The 22,992-nt window shown below is 38.5% G+C and overlaps 1 protein-coding gene across 1 annotated transcript in view; it reads left to right on the top strand.

Moving 5' to 3' along the window:
* PACS2 (phosphofurin acidic cluster sorting protein 2) overlaps positions 1-22,992 on the top strand; it is a 98,938-nt gene that overhangs the window by 47,928 nt on the left and 28,018 nt on the right. Inside the window, exons 14-22 of the mRNA XM_042461334.1 lie at positions 321-453; positions 2,344-2,448; positions 3,967-4,073; positions 4,728-4,882; positions 11,141-11,251; positions 11,654-11,762; positions 12,192-12,224; positions 21,289-21,331; positions 22,208-22,250. Coding sequence (XP_042317268.1) covers positions 321-453; positions 2,344-2,448; positions 3,967-4,073; positions 4,728-4,882; positions 11,141-11,251; positions 11,654-11,762; positions 12,192-12,224; positions 21,289-21,331; positions 22,208-22,250 — 839 coding nt within the window. The remainder of the gene's footprint in view (positions 1-320; positions 454-2,343; positions 2,449-3,966; positions 4,074-4,727; positions 4,883-11,140; positions 11,252-11,653; positions 11,763-12,191; positions 12,225-21,288; positions 21,332-22,207; positions 22,251-22,992) is intronic.

Raw genomic sequence — 22,992 nt, 5'->3', positions numbered from 1 at the left:
GGTCAGAATTTTCACATGCCCAATAATAAATAAATAAAACTTTATTTACTCAGGCATTTAAAAATACTTTCATTGTCTTCTGTATTTTAAACTTTCTGACTCAATTGACTTTTTAGTTGCTCCTTATTTTGCACATATTTATTGTTGCTTTAAATCATTGATAAAGAATCAGTAGGAGAGAGTAAATGAAGGTGGGAAAGGAGGAAAACTTGGTGATACTGCTTTCACTCTCTTTCCTGATGGAATCAGGTATGTTTCAGTATAGTAAGCAGTGCTACCTTGATTTTCATGGTAAGCTTGCAAATACTGTGTCTTAGCAGATCAGAGGGAAAACAGATGGGTCGCAGAGGCAGAAGCACATCACTGAAGGAAAGACAGCCAGCGAAGCAGCAGAATGAAAGAGCCAACAGTCTGGACAATGAGCGTTCTCCAGACACCAGGCATCACTTACAGGTGAGATTCATCCTGCGTTGTCCAAGGGGCATCCACTTTTTCACTTTCTCTCATTTGGTATGACTTACAGTACAATTTTCAGTTCCAAGCATTACTGAGAAGCCCTATCAATAATGTAAAACTGTTTTTCCAAGGAATGTTGCCTCATTCATTCTAAAGGCCAACAACATCAAAGAGTATTTATTGATTATATTTATTTATATCTTGCTTCCCCCCCAAAGTTGGGGCTCAAAGAGGCTCACAATTTAAAAGTATGATACAATTAAAAACCTACAAAAATATAGCTTTAAAATAGAATAAAACAGTTTGCAGTATTAAAACCAGTCACACTTCATTAAAATAATACAATTAAAAAAATAAAAGATCTCTTAAAAACAGTTCAGTTAAAACAATACAGCATTCTCTAGTCTAATCTTTAAAAACTTTCTGTTTTAAAAGCCAATGTGAATAAAAAGGTTTTTACCCTGCCATTGGAAACAATAAGGAGGGGGGTGTTCTGGCTTCCATGGGAAGGGAGTTCCGGAGCCTAGGGGCAGCCACCAAGAAAGCCTGCTCTCACATCCCCACCAGTCATATTTGCAGTGGAGCGGGGGGGAGGGGGGGCAAAGTGCCTCTCCTGATGATCTCAGAGCCCAGGCCAGCTCAGACAGGGGGATATAGGTTATCAAATAGTGTGGTCCTTCATTCTTAAAGTCAAACAGTCATACTGATGCAGAATATGATATTACACAAGTTTTCTAACCATTAAAAGTTGCAGGATGTTTCAGTTCAATATCTTACAACTCTATAGCATACTTAAGAAATTTAGAACTGCCTAAGCATTCTAATGCCTTTACCCTGACTTGATGTTGTGTGATTCCCTCAGCTGTTCTTGAAGAACACTATAAGAGTACCAATCCTACCATAACATACAAGATGACCAAAATTTTGCTTAGCAGCTATCAAAATGAAATGAACAATGATTACACCAAGGGTTAGTACAATAATGAAGTGCTGCTCCCTTGTAAGATATATATCTGGAATTGCCCTCCATTTTAGTTATCCAGTATGTTCTTTTACCTTGGTTTATTTTGCTATTATCTTCTAAATATTTAAATGCTTGTAATTGTAATAGGTTTTTATACACTGATCTGTAACTGCAATAAAATATTTACTTACTTACTCTGTCTCTCTAACTTTGTCATATACATCAGCCTTTTCAAAATTCCATCAAACATTCAGGCAATCACCAGTCACCCAATATTCCATACTCTCACCCCCTTCCAACAGATCCTAACGTTATTACTTCTATTATATCTCACATACATAACCATTTTTAATTTTAATTTCTCTAGTAAATGCAACATTTTAAAACAAAAGTTCATATTATCACACAAGGCTGTTCTGAAGAGAAGAAAAATATAAATCCCATAATGAACAAGGGAATAAGAAATAGAAACAATCTTGCTGCTTTTTATTCTTCTCATTCTTTTTTCCATTCTAGTAACAACAAACAGTAAATGAGATTTGGAGCTTGGCAAGCCTTGTATGTTAGGTAACTCTTATCACCACTGAGTCTTTTGGCACTGCCATCACCAAGTATAACATAGATTCCAATTGATCTCATATTGACACTTGATCCTTAGGAAAATCAAGAGCTGACTACCCAATAAATGTGTGCCAACTAAATTCTTGGATCCCACAGATGATGTCCAGGGGTATTTGGAAAAATTGATGGGGTTTTAAAGGGACTAATTTATAAATTATGTAGCTTACAGGGTTCAGAAAAAACGCCTGAAGATCATGAGGGCAGTTCAGATTCAGGACTGGCTAAACATTTGGATGATAAGAGCTTGTCTTGAGATCTTAGCAATTCTAAGGAATGTTTTCATTTGTGTTTTGTATTTACAGATCCCTAGAAAAACTGTTTACGACCAATTGAATCACATTTTGATCTCAGATGACAAATTACCAGAAAATATCATTTTAGTCAATACTTCTGACTGGCAAGGACAGGTGAGGAGTGCCAGCGAGATCATTACATATTATAAGCCAGGAAGAGTGGTTGTCATACTCTAAAGAAATGTTATTGGGGCATTGGTGGATTTTGATAGGGTTTCATGCTTGAATCTTCTGTCTCTCTTTGGGATTTTGTATGCAGGATGTAAATGTGTGTACAGTGGGCCCTTGGCATCTACTGGGGGATTGGTTTCAGGACACTCCCCCACATGGATAACAAAATCCGTGGATGCTCAAGTTCCATTAAATACAGTGGCATAGTAAAATGGGGTCCCTTATATAAAATGGCTAAATAAAGGTTTGCTTTTTGGAATTTGTATATTTTAAAAATATTTGCAAGCTTGAATTGGTGGATGAAAAATCCATGAATACGGAGGGGTGACTGTATTAATCTCAAAATGATTTCTAAGATCAGGTCCTTTATAACAGTCATGGTATTACTGCTAAGTGATGGCAAGTTTATTATATGGAGGTGACTTCTTTTCAGCCTCTAAAACACTCCTCTGGAAATGCAGTGTCCTCTATAGGTACAGACACTGAGTTATTTCTCACATAGGTTGCTTTTGTTTCTCAACTTAACTGCCTTCCTGAGTATACTAAAGCCTTCCACAGACATTTTCCCTCCAGGCTGGCTACAATGTGGTTGACATTTATTAATGGATTTCATGTATTAAATTCTGTATATTCTTGTGAATACATCCAGATGTCTGCTACCCAGTAGGGTCTGAAACATTTTTGAAAAGTTAAAAATATCTTTTGAAAAGTTTGAAGAGTTGATTTTGTTGGACCATGTTCTGGACTTATACTGTGTCATTTAAAGATAATTCATTCACAGAAATCCAAAGAACATAGAGATTGCTCTGCTGGGTCAGACCAAAGGTGTAACCAGTTCAGCTTCCTCTTATAACACTGTCACTTTTATATTCATTCCTTTTCTTAATGATACTTGACACTAAATTTGCCTTCTTCATGGTAGCAAACACTGAGCTGATCTGATTCCACTGAACCATGGCCCCAGTATATCTTTTCTATTTAAGTACCCCTACTTTTAAAAAAACAAAACCTGTGAGCATCAACATGCTTACTTACATGGAACTGCATTTACCATTGTGTTGCCTATTCATTGAGTTTGGGAAGATCTTTTGTTCACAGTTCATTATGTGGCCACATTTGTTTCTTTCTTACCTGGAAAGTCACGAGAAACCAGAAGCTGATAGGTTGGGGACTGGCACTAGTCCAGGGACCACCACTTTGAATAGCATTGCTCTATTCTATTGCATACATCCAGTATTATGTATTTGTAACACTGGTGTTGTTTTAAAGGTAACCACTATAAGCTGCAACACTCCTCTCAGCCTGTAGTTTGCTTGAAACAGTGCCATCACACCCATTTTTAAAATTAATTATGTAAGATAACCCAGGAACTTTTATTGACACGTAGTGTATAAATATTTAGAATGTTTGATTAATTATCAGCAGGATCATTTTTATGACAGACTTGCATATTCTTTTTAGTTTCTTTCAGATGTCCTGCAAAAACATGCTCTTCCAATAGTCTGCACGTGTTCATCTGCTGATATTCAGGCAGCTTTTAGCACCATTGTCTCCAGAATACAGAGATAGTAAGTTCTTATTCTAAAGTAAAATGGATGGTAGACAGTCTTGTGCTTCTGGTATCATTAAAGCCTGGTGTTCAGCAGAACTGTTCTGAAATACGGCGGGCCCTCCCCTTATGTGGGGAAATCTGCGTATGGAAACAATGGGGCGCATGTTGCAGCTTTGGCCAGCGCGTGCGCCATTACTTTGATTGCAGCATGGCCTCCGCATAGTGCGCCCACATATTTTAACAATAAGTTACTGTATAACATTTTGTAAGTCAATCTTTTTCAGCTTTTGTTCTAACCCTCTTCAGGCATTCATAACGAATGTGTGAAGAGGGGTTCATGCTAGTTCCATATTCTATATTGTCATTGTCCTCAGTGGAGAGATGCAGTCTGAACAAAAGTGTCTTTGCTATGTCTGGATACTCTTCACACTATCTACAGCCCCCAAAATTATTGTTCTTGGTCATGTGTTCTCTTCTTCAGACCCCACTCTTGAAGAGAAATGATGGAGATTGTGGAGCTGGTGCAGTATCCTTCCTCACATATTTATTTTGAATGTCTGAAGAAGATTCCTCTGTCACAGCTATATTTAGGATGTTTGTAATACAGTATTTATCTATGAATTTTCTTTAAAGCAGCAATTTAAATATTTGTCCCCTCTCTCTTGTTCAGCTGTAATTGCAATTCTCAACCTCCCAGTCCAATTAAAATTGCAGTTGCTGGAGCCCAGAATTACCTCAGTGCTGTGTTGAGGCTTTTTGTAGAACAACTGTCTCACAGAACCCCAGACTGGCTCAGCTACATGAGATTTCTCATTATACCACTAGGTAAATATGAACCTTCTTTCTTTCTTAAATTTAATTGTTACTCAGCAGCTTATAATACTTCAGCAACTGTTAGTTTCACTGTGTTTTGCTTCATATTATATAGTCTTGCAACTTGTAACTGCAGCCTCTAGAATATCAGCACTTTAATATCATTCCCTTTCAGTTTCTGTGACAAAATGGGAAGGGAAACTACCAGAGTGTCAAAAATCTTTCTCAGCACTTGACAAGTGTTCTGACACAGGTTTCCTGGTAATCTTTCAATGAACAATAATGGAGATTGTCCCTTTTTACAGTCTGTTTTAAATTCTGGGGAAATGTTAAGCCATTACCACTGTTATAGGATGCACAAGAAAGAAGGGATCAGAGAGGGTCATGTCAGATACATAAAGGACATAGGGCCTATCATCTTCCTTTTTAAAGGGTGTACCTTTGCAATATATATGCAAAGGATCTACATGATAAAAGGCCTTTGACCTTCATCTTCCACTGTAGAATGAAAGAGCCATGGAGTTGGAAGAGACTCCACAGGCTATCAAGTCCAACCCCCTGCTATGCAGGAATAGGCAATCAAAGCACACTTTTCTTTAAAAACTTCCAAAGAACCACATGCTGGGGCAGCATATTCCAATGTCAAACAGTTCTTATAATCAGGAAGGTCTTCTTAATGATTAGATGTAATGTTTTCCTGTAGTTTGAACCCATTGCTCTGTGTCCTGATCTCTAGAGCAACAGAAAACAAGCTTGCTCCATCTTCAATATGCCCACTTTTCAAATATTTAAATATAGCTATCATATCACCTCTTAACTTTCTTTTCTACAGGCTAATCATATCCAACTCCCTAAGCCACTCCTCATAGGGCAGTGATGGAGAACCTTTTAGAAGCCGAGTGCCCAAACTGCAACCCAAAACTCACTTATTTATTGCAAAGTGCCATGTCCCTCTGGCTTTCTAGTAACAAACCCTGGCAAATTCTGTGCTGGGGCGATGGCATATGTGCCCACAGAGAGGGCTCTCAGTGCCACCTCTGGCACACATGCCAAAGGTTCTCCATCACTGTCATAGGGCATAGTTTCCAGAACTTTTACCATTTTGTTCATCCACCTCTGGGCAAGTTTCAGCTTGTCAGTAGAATAGATACAAAATCCAGGGCTGACATGGAAGATTTGTACTTTTCTATAGTGTGGCATGGCACTCGCACCTCCTGTGATTAGTAGCTTGTTAGTCTCCCATGTGTGTGAGTCACAGAGACCATGAAGGAGGAGGATAGGCTGCTTACCTGTAACTGTAGTTCTTCGATACATAAAGAGCTTCGAGTTATCATTTGTTAATTCACACAAGCCTGCCCAGTCTCTCCTTACTATGTCTTGCTTCACCTTAGATCCTTGAATGCTGTTGTTTTAGCATCCATGGAGCTGAGAATTTAGGCATGGATATGGTACCAAGATTGGAAGGTTGGCAGTTTGAGGCCCGAGTGCTGCATGTTGGGGTGAGCTCCTGTCACTAGTACCCGATTCTGCCATCCTAGTAGTTTGAAAGCATGCAAATGCAAGTAGATAAATAGGTACCACTTTCATGGGAAGGTAACAGCATTTGGCGCAGTCATGCTGGGCATATGACCACCAGAGTAGTCATCAGACAATGCTGTTTCTTTGGCTTAGAAATTGAGATGAGCACCACCCCCTACAGTCAGTTATGACTAGACCTACATGTCAAGGGACTACCTTTACTGTTACCTTTACCTTTACCTTTATGGTACCCAGAGTGGGGTTACTGCCAAAAACTTATAAAATAGTTCTAGAACAGTGGTCCCCAAACTGTGCCCTTTAAGAGAGTTTGGACTTCAGCTCCCAGAAGCCTCAGCCATGTTGGCCAATAGTCTGGGATTCTGGGAGCTGAAGTCCAAAATCCCTTAAAGAGCACAATTTGGGGACCACCACTCTAAAAGATTCTGAATCCTGTACTGTGCAACCCCCTGAATTTCATTAGGCAAGGAATGCTCAGAGGTGGTTTTACCTGTTCCTTCCTCTGAAGAGGAGCCTACAGCACTTGGTGTTCATTAATGGTCTCTTATCCAAGTACTAGCCAGGGCTGACCCTGCTTAGCTTCCAAGATCAGATGGGATCTGTTGCCTTTAGAGCAATAGTTCCCAGACTCTTGGACTCCCAGAAGCCTCAAATAACTTGGCCAAAGGACAGGAATTCTGGGAACTGAAGTTCAAAACATCTGAAGGAGCAAAGTTTAGGGACCACGGCTTTGGAGTATTTAGGCCCCCCAACCTAATGCATAGATGGAATAAAATTAGCATGACTAAATAATATGGACAGTAGAAAATTAAACATTGTTGGTCTTAGAAGTTCTTAAAATTCATCTTAAAACCTTTAGAACATCTTTGCACACATAGGATAATGAAAAGATCTGAATCTGATTGAACCTTCAAAATACAGTGGTTCAATCACCACCTCTATCATTAGTGGCCGAAATGTGGAGACTAGATTGTGACAGGTATAAGTGACATTATCTTATCTCACAAACTTGTCATACCACACTATGAAGGGTTACACTGTCCTTTCCTCTGTGCTCAATCATTTTGACTGCATAGATCACGAAAAGCTATGGAATGTCCTTAAAGAAATGGGAGTGACATTATTTTTGATAGTCTTGATGAGGAATCTGTACTTAGGATGAGAGGCTACTGTTAGAACAGAATATAGAGAAACAGAATAGGCTCCTGATTGGCAAAGGGGTCAGGCAAGGCTGCATTCTCCATGAGACTTAAGGAACAGTCCACAACATTTGGGTTTATCTCTTGTGCCAATCTTGACAGGCAGGATCCTCAAAATTTGAAACTGTTATTACTGTTGCTTCCAACTCCTCAGTTTTAAGATTCTTGCCTTGCCAACAAGTCAGACGTTAAGCCTTCTCTCAGTTAACTAGAAAATAAGTTAGCATTAAGAAATAGGTGGGCAGGGATGGCATCAGAAATAAGCCTTAAGAAATGGAAACAGCAGGAACTGGAGGGATGCAGCTCATAATGAGCTCTTAGTAGAGAAACGCAAGCATCAGACCGAGGGAAGTTTGGCAAATTTGCCAAATCCCAAAGTTGCGAGTTAGCAGTTTGAGGAGGGTAAGGTTGTGATAAATATTAAAAATGTTGGCCAGCAAGCAATTGAGCGACATGTAATCCTTTTAGAAGGATTAGAGTCACTTGTAAAAAAGATTTTCCTCTCACCTAGTGAGAGTGAGATGAAACACTGGTCTCCACAGTTTCAGGCAATTCCAGTAAAAGTAAATGAATCAAAGCCATGGAACACCCATCTTTGAACCTTATCTGTTCAACTTGTATGCAGAAAATGTCATACATACAGCAGGTTTAGATACAGAAGAAGGAGGAGTCAAGATAGGAGGAAGGGACATCAACAGTCTAAGATATGCAAATGATACCATACTACTAGTGGAAAGCATCAGAGACTTGGAACAATTACTAAAGAAAGTCGAAGAAGAAAGTGCAGAGGCAGGGCTAATGTTAAACATTAAGAAAACAAAAAGAATGACCATGGAGGATTTACATAGTTTCAGTCTAGATATTGAGGAAATCAAAATAGTTGAAGATTTCCCATACATTGGATCAAACATTGATCAGAATGGAGGCTGCAGTCAAGAAACCAGAAGACTAGGAATAGGAAGGGCTATGAAAGAAGTAGACAATATCCTAAAATATAAAGATATACAGCTGAATACTAAAGTTAGAATCATCCAAGCCACTATTCCCCATTACCTTGTATGGATGTGAGAACTGAACCGTGAAGAAAGCAGATGGAAGAAAATTAATTCATTTGAGATGTAGAGTGCTGAGGATACCGTGGATGGCCAAAAAGACAAACAATTGAGTCCTGGAACAAATCAAGACTGAACTCTGAACACCAACAGAATCTCCAAGCTGTCATGAGATGCAGATGTGCTTGGCTAGTATACAAATAGGAAGTCTAGAGAGGGTGATGGAATTTCTACAGAAAACATTAGTCCTCTTTGACCTGTGGAGTCTATATTAGTGCGACCTGAGGACACAGCTGGGAGAGATTCATTCTGCCCATCTTTCCCATCAAGGTGCTGGTAATGCAAACCAGATTGGCCTCCTCATCCACACTCAAATAATGTATGGCAGAAAACATACAGTCAGTCCTCTATATGCATAGATTTTTTTTCCACAGATTTAAGCTTGAAAATATTCTTTAAAATATAAATTCCAAAAAGCAAACCTTGATTATGACATTTTATATAAGGGACACCATTTTACTATTACTATTTAATGGGATTTGAGCATCTACAGATGTTGATATTCATGATAAGTCCAGGAACCAAACCCCAGCAGATATCAGGGGCCCACTGTATTTTGGACTGACAGTTCCCATACTCAGAACTACATTCAGGAATAACACCCATAACCTCACTCATGCGGTGATTTCTCTCTCCAGTTTCTCCACTACCTCTTTCAGGCACATAGTAAGACCAATAACAAAACATACTGCATTTAGCCAATTTTCTGCCTCCAGCATCCTTCAGGGACTGTTCGGATTGCTGCAGATGACAAAAACAAATAAAATAACACCTCCCACACAAAAGGGAAGTGGCCAAACATCCACTTCAACTATGTTTAGACCACTCCTGGTTTTTAATGTTCTTCAGTGCAGGTTACAGTCCTGTAAACTATTTAAGTGTGAACTGCCACTCTTGGACTTCAGAGAGACATTGAGTTAACCTCTTTTCCTCCATCTTCTGGAGACATTCTGGCTAGAGACCTGCCAGAGACTGGGGCAGCTGGCTCAGACACAGTCAGCAGCAAGGGTTCCTTTCCTCAAGGAACCTCAATGGAGCAGTTGTACCAGTAGATTTGCAGAATGAGCCTGCTGTGCTGCAGTCTTCTGCTGCTCATAAATCAGGCCATTTCCAGGCTCATGGATATAGTAACTATATGTCTATATATCTGGAAGATCACCTCCTCCTATACGAGTCTGCCTGAAATTTCATATCTTCACAGGAGGCCCTGTTGTACGTTCCATCTCCTAATGAAGTTAGGTTGGTGAGTACATGTAACAGGGCTTTCTCTGTAGCAGCGCCTCAGCTGTGGAACTCTCTACCCAGGGAAGTTAGACTGGCCCATCTCTTTTAAGCTTATGGCAGGCAGCCTAAACAGTGCTGTTTCACATGACATTCAGTGCTTGAAATTGCTCTATTTTAGAAGGCTTTCACAGCCGGCATCCATAGTTTTCTGTGGATTTTCCAGGTTATGTGGCCATATTCTGAAAGAATTTATTCTTGACATTTTGTCTGCAACTGTGGCTGGCATCTTCAGAGGGTGGTGACATGGAAGTGTGCGGAGTGTGTGTGTGTGTGTGTATATATATATATATATATATATATGTATATATATGTGTGTGTGTTATATATTTGTGTGACCTTTGGTTGGGAGGAAGTGATGTACATATTAATCTGTGTGTTTGTCTGTTGTTGGATGGCAAGGCCTCGGGGTGGGAGGATATGTGAGGTGGATTTGTGTCTATTTAATCAGCAATCCATTGTCTGCTGGGAAGCCCCCTGACCCTGGGTGGCTCACTAAGGTGAGATGCAATGTTTTCCCATCTAATTTACTTTTTGATAGGTTTGCTGGGCTACCCACCTCAGTTTGATTTTACCCCTGTGGACGGCAAGTAGCTGAAATGCTATCACACATTTTATTCTCGTGTGCCTTGTATTACCAGCTGATTACCCCCTTACTGACCCATAAACCAGACTATTCTGGAATGTTTTATATCAAAATGTGTTGCAAGACAAATGCATGAATACTACCTTATCTGTTGCAAAATTTTTGTCTTTAGCTGTCAAAATTAGAGAAACTGAGGCCCAATACAGACAGGCCAAAATAAAGCTGCTTTGGGTTACTTTGGAGGTATGCTGATTAAATGATGCATGCATCCTAAGAGTCCAGCAGTAGCCTATCTGTACTTGGTCTACTCCAACATTTTATCCTCTTCACTATTGGTTTGTCTCCATTTGTGTCCTACTTCTGCTTTATTACTCCTTGGAAACCATGGAGAAAAACTCTTGTGTACTTGTCGTAGAGAGATTCTTATTGTCCTTTCCTTAGTTTTACAGTATTATTTATGGTGACTTGATTTTAATTTACAAGGATTAGAAACTGTGCATTGTTTCTGGAGTACTGATGTATAGTTAAGTGTGCTCAATTTGTGTGTTACTTGTAGGTTGTCACCCAGTAGCAAAATATCTGGGTTCAGTTGATTATCGATACAACAACTTCTTTCAGGATTTATCATGGAAAGATTTATTTAACAAACTTGAAGCACAAAATGCTGGTAAGTAGTGTTGAGTGGTGTGTAGCTGCATAATACAAACTGCTTGAATTACTTTCTTTGTAGAAATAAAACAGTAATCATATTTTCAATCTTCTTCCTTCCCAGCTTTCTGCATATCAGCCCTGGGGTTGCATGTGGCCCATGTGCTACACTTATCCTGCCTCTGTTTTAGTATTATTCTAAAGCTATTTCATGTATGACTTGGTTACTAGGCAAGCTGTGAGGTTTGACCATCGCTATTAGATCATGCTGTTGTGTCTCCTGAAGCTTGGCTTCTGTTAGAAATAAAATGTTGGAGTGGATAGGCCATTGTCTTATGCTTTAGCGGTATTTGTTTTTATAGCTTTTAACAAATGCGTGGAAAATGGTCTTGTTTCTTTTTCTCTGTTTGCTTTGTTTCAGCTCAGGAATTGCCCGATATTGTCTCCAGAATAACCCAATACATAGTGGGAGCAAACTGTGCCCATCAGTTACCCATTGCAGAAGCAATGTTGACATACAAACAAAAAAGGTACATTATTTTTAAAGCAGCTTCCTAATCAGCTTTAAATCCTGAAATAAATGTGCAAAATGTTTTCATATATGTTGAATCATAAAATATTGGCAGTGAGGCTTCACATTATTCTTACACTGGTTAGTTTTGTAGTGTTGATAAGATGAATGTGCTACATCAATTAAGTACTAATGAGTGTTAAATAAAACTCTGCCAATAACAAAACAAAGCATTCATTATGATAATTATGGTTTACAGCTCAGAAGACGAACTTAGTTGGTTAATTGAAAAGTGTAAGTTCTCAAAACATGCATGCATATGCTACAGCAAGACAACACAATTCCTATCCCAGTGGAATAATATGAGTATTCAGCCTTACAGTTTGTTTTCATTTGTATCCATGAATGTAATAATTTATGTTTTTTTCTCTTGGTTGCTTCTGAAAAGGAAAAAGACCTTTCAGTTTGATTTTAATATAAGGTATTAGTCTTTCTAGATTTTCTTTTCATTCTGTTACCCTGCATTTTTTATTTGCTGGTCTTTCACAGCTTAACAGTATTTCATGCCAGTGGTACAGTGCATACCAATTTGCTGCTTTTGATATTACCTCAGGAGGCAGAATGCATTGTCGAAAGGACCAAAATTGTATGCTTCGTAAAGACATTCTGTTATTAGGAACTATTAGGAGAAAGTTTGTACAGTCCATTTGAGAACTTTGTGACATAAATATCAAATCAAATTAAAGCTGATATTCTAACTTTCTTCAGTGCATAGTAAGGGCTTTATTCTTTGCTATGGGTAATTTTAGCAATTTTCTTCTTGCTGAAGGAAGTCTTCAAAAAATTGTGCAGTTTTGGAAGGTTATTCACATTTCAAGACATATTCAGCCAAAAATTCTCCCTTGGAAAGAGAAAATGCTCTTTCCTATACAGAAAATTAGCTTTGTTATGCAAAAAACAAAACAAAAAACAACCTCACATGTGAATTTTGCACAGAATAAGTCCTGAGCTATAAAGATTCTTCTAAAGATTCTTGTCAGGCTAGGATTTTTCTTATGAAGGTTTCCTGATCCTTTGTGGTGGTGTTGGTGATATTATTCTCCATTTAAAAGAATTAAAAATATTATTTAAATCTTTAATATATAATGGCTGAAAATTTACATCTGCCCTGGCCTGCACATACAACTTTTACAAGGCATTCCTTTGTGTTCTTGGTAGGAAGGAGTGTAGCCTGCTTCTTGTTTCACAGAAATAGCTACAATTTTCATATAGTTAATGCACTATAATCATAGTTATAATCAGAATAAATATTTAAGGAAGTCATATTAAGTTTGATTTTTTTTCCTGGAAAGCAATGACCATGGAAACTCAAAAGGGAGAAATGCTGCATCATCAGGCCCTTGCCATTTTGTGGGCATCTAATTCTCTAAACCACTGGTTCCCAATCTTTGGTCCTCCTGATGATTTGGACTTTAGCGCACATAACATTTGTGATTGTTAACCAAATTGGATGGTGATTTTGGGAGCTGAAGTCCAAAACAAATGGAGGACCAAAGACTGGAAACCACTGCTCTAAACGATTGGTTAGAATGAGAAGTTGGTGATTGTATGTTGTTGGATTGCAAAATCCACCATTGTAACCCGCCTTGATCTTTGGAAAGGCGGGCTAGAAATAAAGCTTTTATTATTATTATTTATTCAGTCCAACAAGAAAATATAGACAGAGAAAGGTTGTTAGATTCTAATGACTTTATTCTTCTTCTGTCAAAAGTAGGTAAGGCCTACATCTTCTACTAAAGAAGCTTCTTTTGCTGCTTCTTTAATTTTTGCTGGGGAGGCAGCAAAGGTTCTGTACATGAAAATTTTCACCTGTCAAGCTCCCTTTCCCTAGGATTTTAAGCTTTAAAATCTCTCTCCCCTCCCCCCCCCCCCCCCCGGACACACAGAACCATAGGTGTGATGAAAACTTCTCTTTTAGATACTCCATTCTCAGCCCTACTCTCTGGGGCTTAAGTCCTCAAAGAGGGTGACACTTCCCTTTAGATGGCAAATAAAAAGTGATTCAACACCTCCCTGAAGTGTAGCTATGATTCATGTGCTTTCCCAGTGGCTTCAGTTGTGGGTTCATGAATTGGATTGGAGATTTCTTCAGTGATCAAGATTTAGAAGCTAGATCCTACATTCCACCGTGTACAAGTGTACAAGTTTATAGCCTATGTCACAAGCGACTCCCTTACTTTCTCAGCTACTTTCACTGGAATGTTAGCTTTCATTCCAGACAAATTCTTGCCACATGTCCTTTGCTTGATCCCAACTCTTTGGAGAGTGGATTTATTAAAAGACAGCTTGGTTGAGACTGAGGACAGGAAGAAGACTACACCTTCAGGACAGAGTAATAATGAAAAGTGCTAACCCAAATGCTCCTTTCCTGCCTTTGCTCCAGCTTCTCAATATCCTTCTTGAATTGTAGCACCCAGAACTGAATACAGTATTCCAAGCGAGGCCTGACCAAAGCAGAATAGAGTTGCACTATTACTTCCCTCAATTTATACACTATACTTCTTTTGATGCTGCCTAGAATCGCATTGGCTTTTCTGGCTGCCACATCACACTGTTGACCCATGTTCAATTTGTGGTCTACTAGGACTCCTAGATCCCTTTCACATGTAGTCTTGTCAAGCCAGGGATCCACCATCCTATCTGTGTATTTCATTTTTTCTGCCGAAGTGTAGTAGCTTACATTTCTCCCTGTTGAAATACATTTTGTTAGCTTTGGCCCAGCTTTTTAATCTATTAAGGTCATTTAAATTTTTAAAATGTCCTCTGGGGTATTAGGTACTCCTGCTAATTTGGTGTCATCTGCAAATTTGATGAGCATGCATTCTATTCCTTCATTTAAGTCATTGATAAAGATGTTGAATAGCACTGGGCCCAGGAGAGAACCCTATGACACCGCACTGGTCACTTTTCTTAATAGGGCATGTTACTTTTTCCTAACACCAGAAGCAGTCAGGAGGAACTGGCTGTAGTGCCTTAAAACTTAGACCCATGAAACATGTTTGTTTTAATTTATTTTAACTGAACATTTGAACCTGGCATTTCAATTTATCTTGCGTTACTGTGTGAATAATCCCATTTGTGATTTCACTCTTTCCTCCATTTGTGGGCTGAGCAGAAACACACTTTATCTGGATCTGTCATGTTTTAGTCAGTTACTGTTTGTGAAACTTGTGAAGAAGCTGGAAGAGTGGCATGAACATGAGAGAGTGCCATGAGGAGTCCTACATCTAATAACCTTCTAGTTAATAAGTATTGGAGCTTCCATCTGTGCATTCTTGAATCTAGAATGTCTTTGGATCTCAATCTCTTCTTGCCCTTGATGAGGACAAGTGTGAGGCATGAACAGTGAAAGCTGAATGAATTTTATAGAACCAGGAATGCAGAGATGGAAAGCCTTGAATGTAACTACATAGTTATTGTTGTTGCTGTGTGGTTTCAAGTCATTTCTGACTTATGTAGACTCTAGGTAAATATGTCATGGGGTTTTCTAGGGCTGAGAGTATGTGAGTTGCCCAAGGTCACTCAGTGATTTCCATGGCTGAGTGGGGAATCAAACCCTGATCTCCAGTCATAGTCATTCAGACCACTACACCATGTTGAGTGTCACCTGGATTACAGGAAAATCCATAATCCAGATTTAAAGAAAGATGTTTAGTATTTTGCATAGAGCCAGATACAATTCCAACATATAAGAGTTGGCTCACAATTTCTTGTAGCGCTGAGCTTTCTATATAATGTGTGTGCAGTTCTTCTAAAAATGGTCCACTACTGGTACAGTTGGCCCGCCTTATCTACGGACTTGCCATCTTGAGCATCTGTGGATTGCAAGCTTGTCGGGGGGGAGCAGAAGAGGAAGAAAAGGAAGGCGCGGCACAAGGCAGAAGGAGGAGGAAGGCGTGCTGCAGCACAAGCAGGAGAAAGGTGTGGCATGGCAGGAAGAGGAGGAAGTGGCAGCAGGGAAGAGGTGGAAGAGGAGGAGGAAGAGTCAGTGGGGGGAGAGAAGGAGGAGGAGGAAGCTCCTCCAAAGTGCCATTGTTTTCAATGGTGGCATGCTAGTGCCACCACTGAAGCCAATGGGACTTGCGCATATGCAGATTTTGGCATCCAAAGGGGGATCCAGAACAGATGCCCCTGTGGATGCTGAGGGCCCACTGTATTTTGTCATGCAAGCGAATCTGAGCTAAGTAGCAAGCCTAGATAGAAGCTGGTTGCAACCCCAAGGTGGGATCCAATTTGGAATTGAAGAAATTTCATACATTCCATGAACTATTAATTTAACTGCTGGAATCTTCTAAATCTGCCATTGTGCATGTGCACAGAAATACTCCATTTTGGGAGACAAAGTTGGTAACCTTGCTGATATTTTGCAGTTCTGTTAGATTTCATATGTACTAGAAATGTCTGCCTACTGAGCCTTCACTTGATTTGGCTGGGTTACAGCCCACAAAAGCTTATGCCATATAAAAACTTAGTTCTTGAAGGTGTTTCAAGATTGTATTTCAGTATTGTGAACAAAGCAGTTTTAAAATCTATACTTCTTTCTGCACACTCATTCCACCCCAAGCCACCAAGATGGCCTACAAAGTCACTTGTTTTTTCTTCCTCTCTGTTCTTGATCTGTATCTTTGCACCATTTGTATAATTACTTCACATGGAAGAAGGTAGTATGCTGTTTCACTGGCATGGTGAAAAACCTAGTAACTGGGAAGAGGATCCTGCTTTGGAGATGTAACCATAATTGCTTTGTATAAAAACATGATTTTGAGTGGGGCTTACAAGTGGCTGCTCTAAGTCATTTTAAGAACAGTCATTTGAGATAAACAGAAAATCAAAGAGGCATCTATAATCTGAAGCAAAATTTAGTGTTTCATGTACTTGCAAGAGTGATTTAGGTATTGTTTTATTTTGTTTTTTTGTAAAATTCCAGGATCTGGCTGACTTTCTAGTTGTTGTTTTTTTAGGGCCAAGTTGCTTGTAACTTTGCAAAATCTGCAATAATATTATCAAACACCTTTTTACTACTGAGAATAAGGAGCAATCCACCCATGGGGATACATTAATTTTTATTTTTGGATTCTGTTTCCACTTTTGTGAAAGTTGACAGAAAACAAACATACATTTCAAAAAATGTTTGGGAGAGTGAGGAATAACCCTAAAGGGCTTTGCATTCTGCCTCAACAACTGCTATATCTGAGCTGACCTCTTTCATGATCATTTTAGCTATTCTTTTGACCTCTACACTTGGACCTTTCCCACCTTATGCAACCAAGAGATTATGAACTAAATGGGGATCTCTAAATGTATAGAAGGTTTAGGGTTTTCAGAATTGTTTAGTATATTTTAGCATTAAGCTCTGTGACCTGAGGATTTGAAAAAGAACAATACCTGTATAAACTCTGGACATTCTCTGCATATGAGCTCCTTCCCAAGTTTTTTCTTAGTGAATAGTTTGTGTGATGCTAACTTGCTACGGTTTCTGTCTCCTTTCCTTCCTTTTGCATCTTTAGTCTTATTTTTTAAAAATCCTGATGCATGCATTGTTTGTGAGGTGGTGTTGTGTGGAAGCTTGATTTTGTCTGGGTGGAAGTACTGTATATGGTAATAAGCACAGGAGCCTGGGGAGGAAGGGTTTCTGAAAAATCTGCTGAAGACTTTCCCCCCATCAAGGTGATGGTAAATTGTGGAATACTTTGAATATTTATGCAATATAAGCATTATAGTAGTGCCCAACATAATAACACGTGAATCAGAAATCCATTATGTACACATGGAAAACTTCCGTATGCCAAATCAAATCACTGGTCCATCTAACCCTAATAAAAAAAGAAGTACATTTTATATAACAGATAAATCTTCTTCAAAAATGCAACACTCCACTGTTGCTGGAAAAAGCTGTCAAATTACTCTCTTCTTAGGTTTTGAGTAATATCACAAGAGACCGGGATGCAAAATGTCTTATAAAACTTAAGGGGCAGTGAGATTGACCATTTGTTTATGTGGGTCCAATTAGGAACAATCTGTCTTCTGACACACAATACATATCAGTTGCCAGACCAAATTTATTAGGTGCCAGGAATTCCTGCACAAGACTACTTTGAAACAAATGCATCATGTTGATCTTGAAATCATTGGGCATTTACTGCAGAATATTGGGCAACTTGCATTCGTGATCATATTTTTACATTTGTTGCATGTATTTATGTGCTCACAAGGACTATTGCTTGCAAATGTGATAAGTTCACTAAAAACCCTGTTGGTCTACTGCTGTTTTCTCAACTAGTGTTTCTCAATAAGGGTTCCTTGGAGGCCAAGGGGTCCACAAGAGATTGCTAGGGATTCCATGAGGAATTGTGATTGAAAAATACATACTTTTTTTCATATAATCATAGAATCGCAGAGTTGGAAGAGACCACAAGGGCCATCCAGTCCAACCCCCTGCCATGCAGGAACTCCTAATCAAAGCATCCCTGACAGATGGCCATCTGGCCTCTGCTTAAAGACCTCTAAAGAAGGAGACTCCACCACACTCCGAGGAAGTGTGTTCCACTGTCAAACAGTCCTACTGTTGAGGTGGAATCTCTTTTCCTGCAGCTTGCATCCATTGGTCCGGGTCCTGTTCTCTGGAGCAGAAGAAAACAAGCTTGCTCCCTCCTCAATATGACATCCCTTCAAATATTTAAACAGGGCTATCATATCACCTCTTAGCCTTCTTTTGTCCAGGCTAAACAGGGTGTGATCCCAGTCCCAGGTTGGTTTTCCTGCTGACTGGCAGGACTTCCATCTTATTTGGATTAATCCTCAGTCTGTACACCCACATCCAGTCCTCAGCGGCTTTCAGTACCATCGACCATGGTATCCTTCTGGACTGCCTGAGGGAGTTGGGCATAGGGGGCACTGCGCTCCAGTGGCTCTGATCCTACCTCTCAGGCAGGTCCCAGATTTTTAGTTATATAGTAATAATAACTTGGAAGTGTTACTTCATAATTGTAGTGCTGCTCCAGTGCCATATCCTCTGAACTGTGACATTTATCTGAACAGGAAGCCCAGCCTAGTTACAGTGTGGTTGAACCATATTTCTGCATCTGACAGAATTTCCCCCCCACTGGATTAGTACTGGCAATAGTACTTTCTGCTAACATAATGACACTTTTTTCTGACACTTAAACAACACATGAATTATTTGGAATTGCAGAACCCCAGAAAAAAAAAATCCAAGGGCTAGAATGTGCTTGGTATCTTTCTCTATAGTACCATTAGCCATTTTTTGGCAATTCTAGTTCTTCTGGTATCAGAGGAATCTTTGAACACACCACAACTCTATTGAAATAGGCAGTGATTCTCTTAATCACTTCATGTGGGCTGAGCAGAAAGGATTTGTATCAAATATAGGTTCATGTGGGTACTTGTTTCCCAGACAAACACTACCCATGAGCTCAGTTATAGAAATACCTGCATTACTGCTCCCTTGTGATTAGATGGACCTTTGCTCTTCCCTCTCTCTGTTAATGTGCCTTTGGCAGAGAGCCTCTTGGAATTTCTTTCTTTTTTAATAAAATAAAATAACTTACTGCAGAAGGAAATGTACTGAAAAGAACATGTTTTAGAGTATCAAGCTTGAAGTACTAGTTGAAAGTGTGAGCTACTCTGTGTGATTTGGTTGCACTTTTGCTGATATGAGAGAATAGTCCTGATTCCTTATTCTGGGATGTCAGAGCAAAGCTTCAAGGTTGTTCTGTATATACTTGGTGATTGTCATGCAGGAAGGAAATAAAAGAAGACAAGCCAGTTTCTTCCCAAACAGTTGTGTACAAATAAAGAGAGTTCTGTTCCTGTCAGAATTCTTGAATTTAGTGCTGCAGCAGCATCTATTTTTTAGCAATAGTTTTATACAGAGCTTGGAAATAACTAGTTGATCAACTGATTAAGTGATCAACATGTTGATTTCTCTAGCAATGTCACTTAAGTCAGTACATTTTCTAGTTAATGCTTAGGTTAACTGTGTGCTTAAACAAGTTAATTGGTTTTAGAACATTGAGAATTCATTGGCATGGTTGGCAATTTCTCTGTTGAATTCAACAAGAAAGGAAGATCTAGGGAGAAGCTGTCCCCTCTCTTGGCCTGTAAGTCTTTTTGGAAGAAGCAGAGTGTGTTGTTACTTTCTTCTATTCTCTTTCTCTGTTGATTTCATCCTGGTGTTTACTGTATATTGTTTTGTAACATATAATACAGTACTGTTTATTTGAAGTGAGTTGTGTTGAGCCCCTTTGTAAGCTTTAATACAGTCTTGCGGACTTGGGATCTGCACCCATTCTTGCGGACTTGGGATCTGCACCCCTTGATTATCCACGGAGGGCGAATGGAGGGAGTTAAAATGGGGCACGTGCCCGTATGCCCCATGGGAGTACACCTCTATTCAAGCCAATAGGGCTTGAATATGCACGTTTTTTCATTTTCACAGGGGAAAAATTCAGGTTGTTGGAAGTTAACTTTACAAGAAGACCACTTTTGAGAGTGCCAGTAATGAAAAGTGCCCCCTAAAGCCAAGAATGACAATCCCCATGCCATTCTCTGTGAATCTCATGATCTGGCTCTGAATTAATGTTTCAGATACCAAGTTAATTAACAATAACTCACTTAATCAGTGATTTCAGTTATTAGAACTGGTAGTAATGGTTTAATTTCCTATTTTCTAAATGTAACATTATTATTTTAGTTTTGAAACTTAATGTTCCAAGCGCTGCAAATCACTTCAACTTGGACAGGAATTCTGAAAAAGAAACTGCTTGTAAGTTCTTAGACTGGAAGAGTAATTGTTTTTAGTGGCACATTGCAGGCAGGAAACATCAAAATTCTTAGTAAGTAATTTACAAGCAATTATTTATGTTTTTCAAGTATTTTAAATCCATTAGTTATTCTCATGGATAACAAGACAATTTATAAATAACTAAAATATAAAACATGTCAGGCAGAAAATACAATAAAATGGCGGGGGGGGGGATCCACCAGTTATAATGTCTACGTAAACAAAAATGGTTTTCAGTTGATGCCACAGTTCTAAAGTTGGCACCAATCACAGTTTTATGAAAGATCTTTCTGTAGTCAGATTGCCACCACAGAAGAGGTCATTTCCTGGGTTGACATTTCATATACCCACTTGAAGAGGAGCTTCCGGTCATGATCTTAAGTTGCATTTACCCTGTTTGTTACCTCTCTAAAACTTTATCTGTATATAGTACATGCAGTGTTAAGTCATTTTTTCTAAAGATAAGTAAGTGCAAGTATGTTGTGCGTGCACAAGTGTGTGTATGTATGCATGCACATGCACGTGTGCTCACTAATATCTATTTTGCATGGATTTATAGTAGAAGAATGTTCAGGGCATATAGAGAAATCTGTAATTGCATGTTTTTTGGTGCTGCTGCATGTTTTAAGATAGTTACTTGCTTCTGAATTTTGTAATGATAACAGTTCTCTGATCTCTTTAGCCCAGATGAAGAATCAGCCCAGAAGTTCATCCCTTTTGTTGGAGTAAGTAATATTTTATGTGAATGATTTTAAAATTCAATTTCCATTATCTCCAGAACTATATCTACTAAATATAACAACCACTTTGAAATCGCACGACGAAGCACAATATTGGAGAGTGATATTATATTTAATAACGGCGGCCAGACTGATGATAGCCAAGAAATGGAAAAATCCTGAAGTCCCATCTGTAGAAGATGGGACTTTAAAAGCAAATGGATTAAAAGAAATGGACAGACTAACATGGATTAAGAGAAATGGACAGATTAACAGTAATCAAAAATCAAAGGAAAAACTTGAAAAGGAGTGGTCAACAGTCTTACAATATTGGGAGGAGATATGGGGAATAAGAAAATACTTGCTGAATTATTTGTTAATTTAATATTAAAAATTCAAGGAAATATAGGCATTCTTGAGAAGAATTCATTAATATAAAATTGAATTTACTGTAAGCAAATTTAATAACAATAGTTGAACAGAGAAGGGTCTCATAATCTGATCACTGTACTAAATATAAGGGGTGATAAAGGCAAAAAAGATTGTTATGTTGTGTATATGGAATCTGTACAGTAGAACTTATCTGGTAGAAGTCAAGAGAATTTATTATTACAATTCAATCAAGAGAACATATTGCTGTAATTTTTAAAAAATGTTAATAAAGATATATATTTTAAACATTTATGAAGGAATATCATGTAGAAGATGGAGCCAGCTTGTTTTCTGCTGCCCCAGAGACTAAAACAGAAACCAATGGATTCAAACTGGAAAAGAGATTCCACCTTTTCAGGAAGCACAGAAATTAACCCTTGGGTCAGCTTTTTTCCTGTTACCATACATCTAGCAATTTTGTGTAAAATCAGTCTCTTTTTCTCTTGTCAGATAGTAAAAGTTGGAATAGTTGAACAATCCTCTGCAACTTCAGGTAACACTATTTTTCCACGGTGATATCATTTTTCATGAATGTATGTATGGCCTTTGGGAGTATGTAGCCTTTAGGCTCGCTGTTTGTTTTTTTACTTGTGCTTTGTAATATTAGAAGATATTGTCATCCAAATAAGATGCAATGCAACTGTAATTGAATTCATGTAAATCCCTATATATAAAAGAGATAAAATTATGTCATTGCACTTTATCAATGAATCATCGATGATTGCACTAAAAAAAATCAAATCATTTGTGTTCAGCTTGTAAGAAGGTGAAAAGTTACTGGTTTAAGATGTGTATGTTAATCCAAAAATTATAAAAGAAGATTTTGTAAAGCTACCAGGAATATTTTCATTGGGTATTATGGATAAAAAACTGGAAAGTAAATATTGATTACTTCTTCCATATATGAAAACAACAAGAGTATTGTTTGCTCAAACTTAGAAACTAACTCAAGCACTGACGATTGTTAACATCACTGAATTAGCCCAAATGACCAAATTAATATGAATTCTAAAAGATTAAGCCAACTAAAAAGTTTTGAAAAATTGGAAACCATTTATGGATTTTTGAACAATAAGAAATGTAATGATTCATCAACTTATCCATTAGCCTATTGTAAAAAGTCTTCATTTGGTGTATAATCAGTGTTGCTGACAAGCCTCAAAGATATTCCCCATAATGTTTTACTAAAAAACAAAATCCCCGGAATTACCCAATATTTACCGAAATATTCAGTC

The sequence above is a fragment of the Sceloporus undulatus genome, chromosome 4 (assembly GCF_019175285.1).
Source record: "Sceloporus undulatus isolate JIND9_A2432 ecotype Alabama chromosome 4, SceUnd_v1.1, whole genome shotgun sequence".
Classification (NCBI taxonomy): domain Eukaryota; kingdom Metazoa; phylum Chordata; class Lepidosauria; order Squamata; family Phrynosomatidae; genus Sceloporus; species Sceloporus undulatus.
Note: the sequence above shows the minus strand (reverse complement) of the source record. Positions and strands in the feature narration are given on the sequence as shown.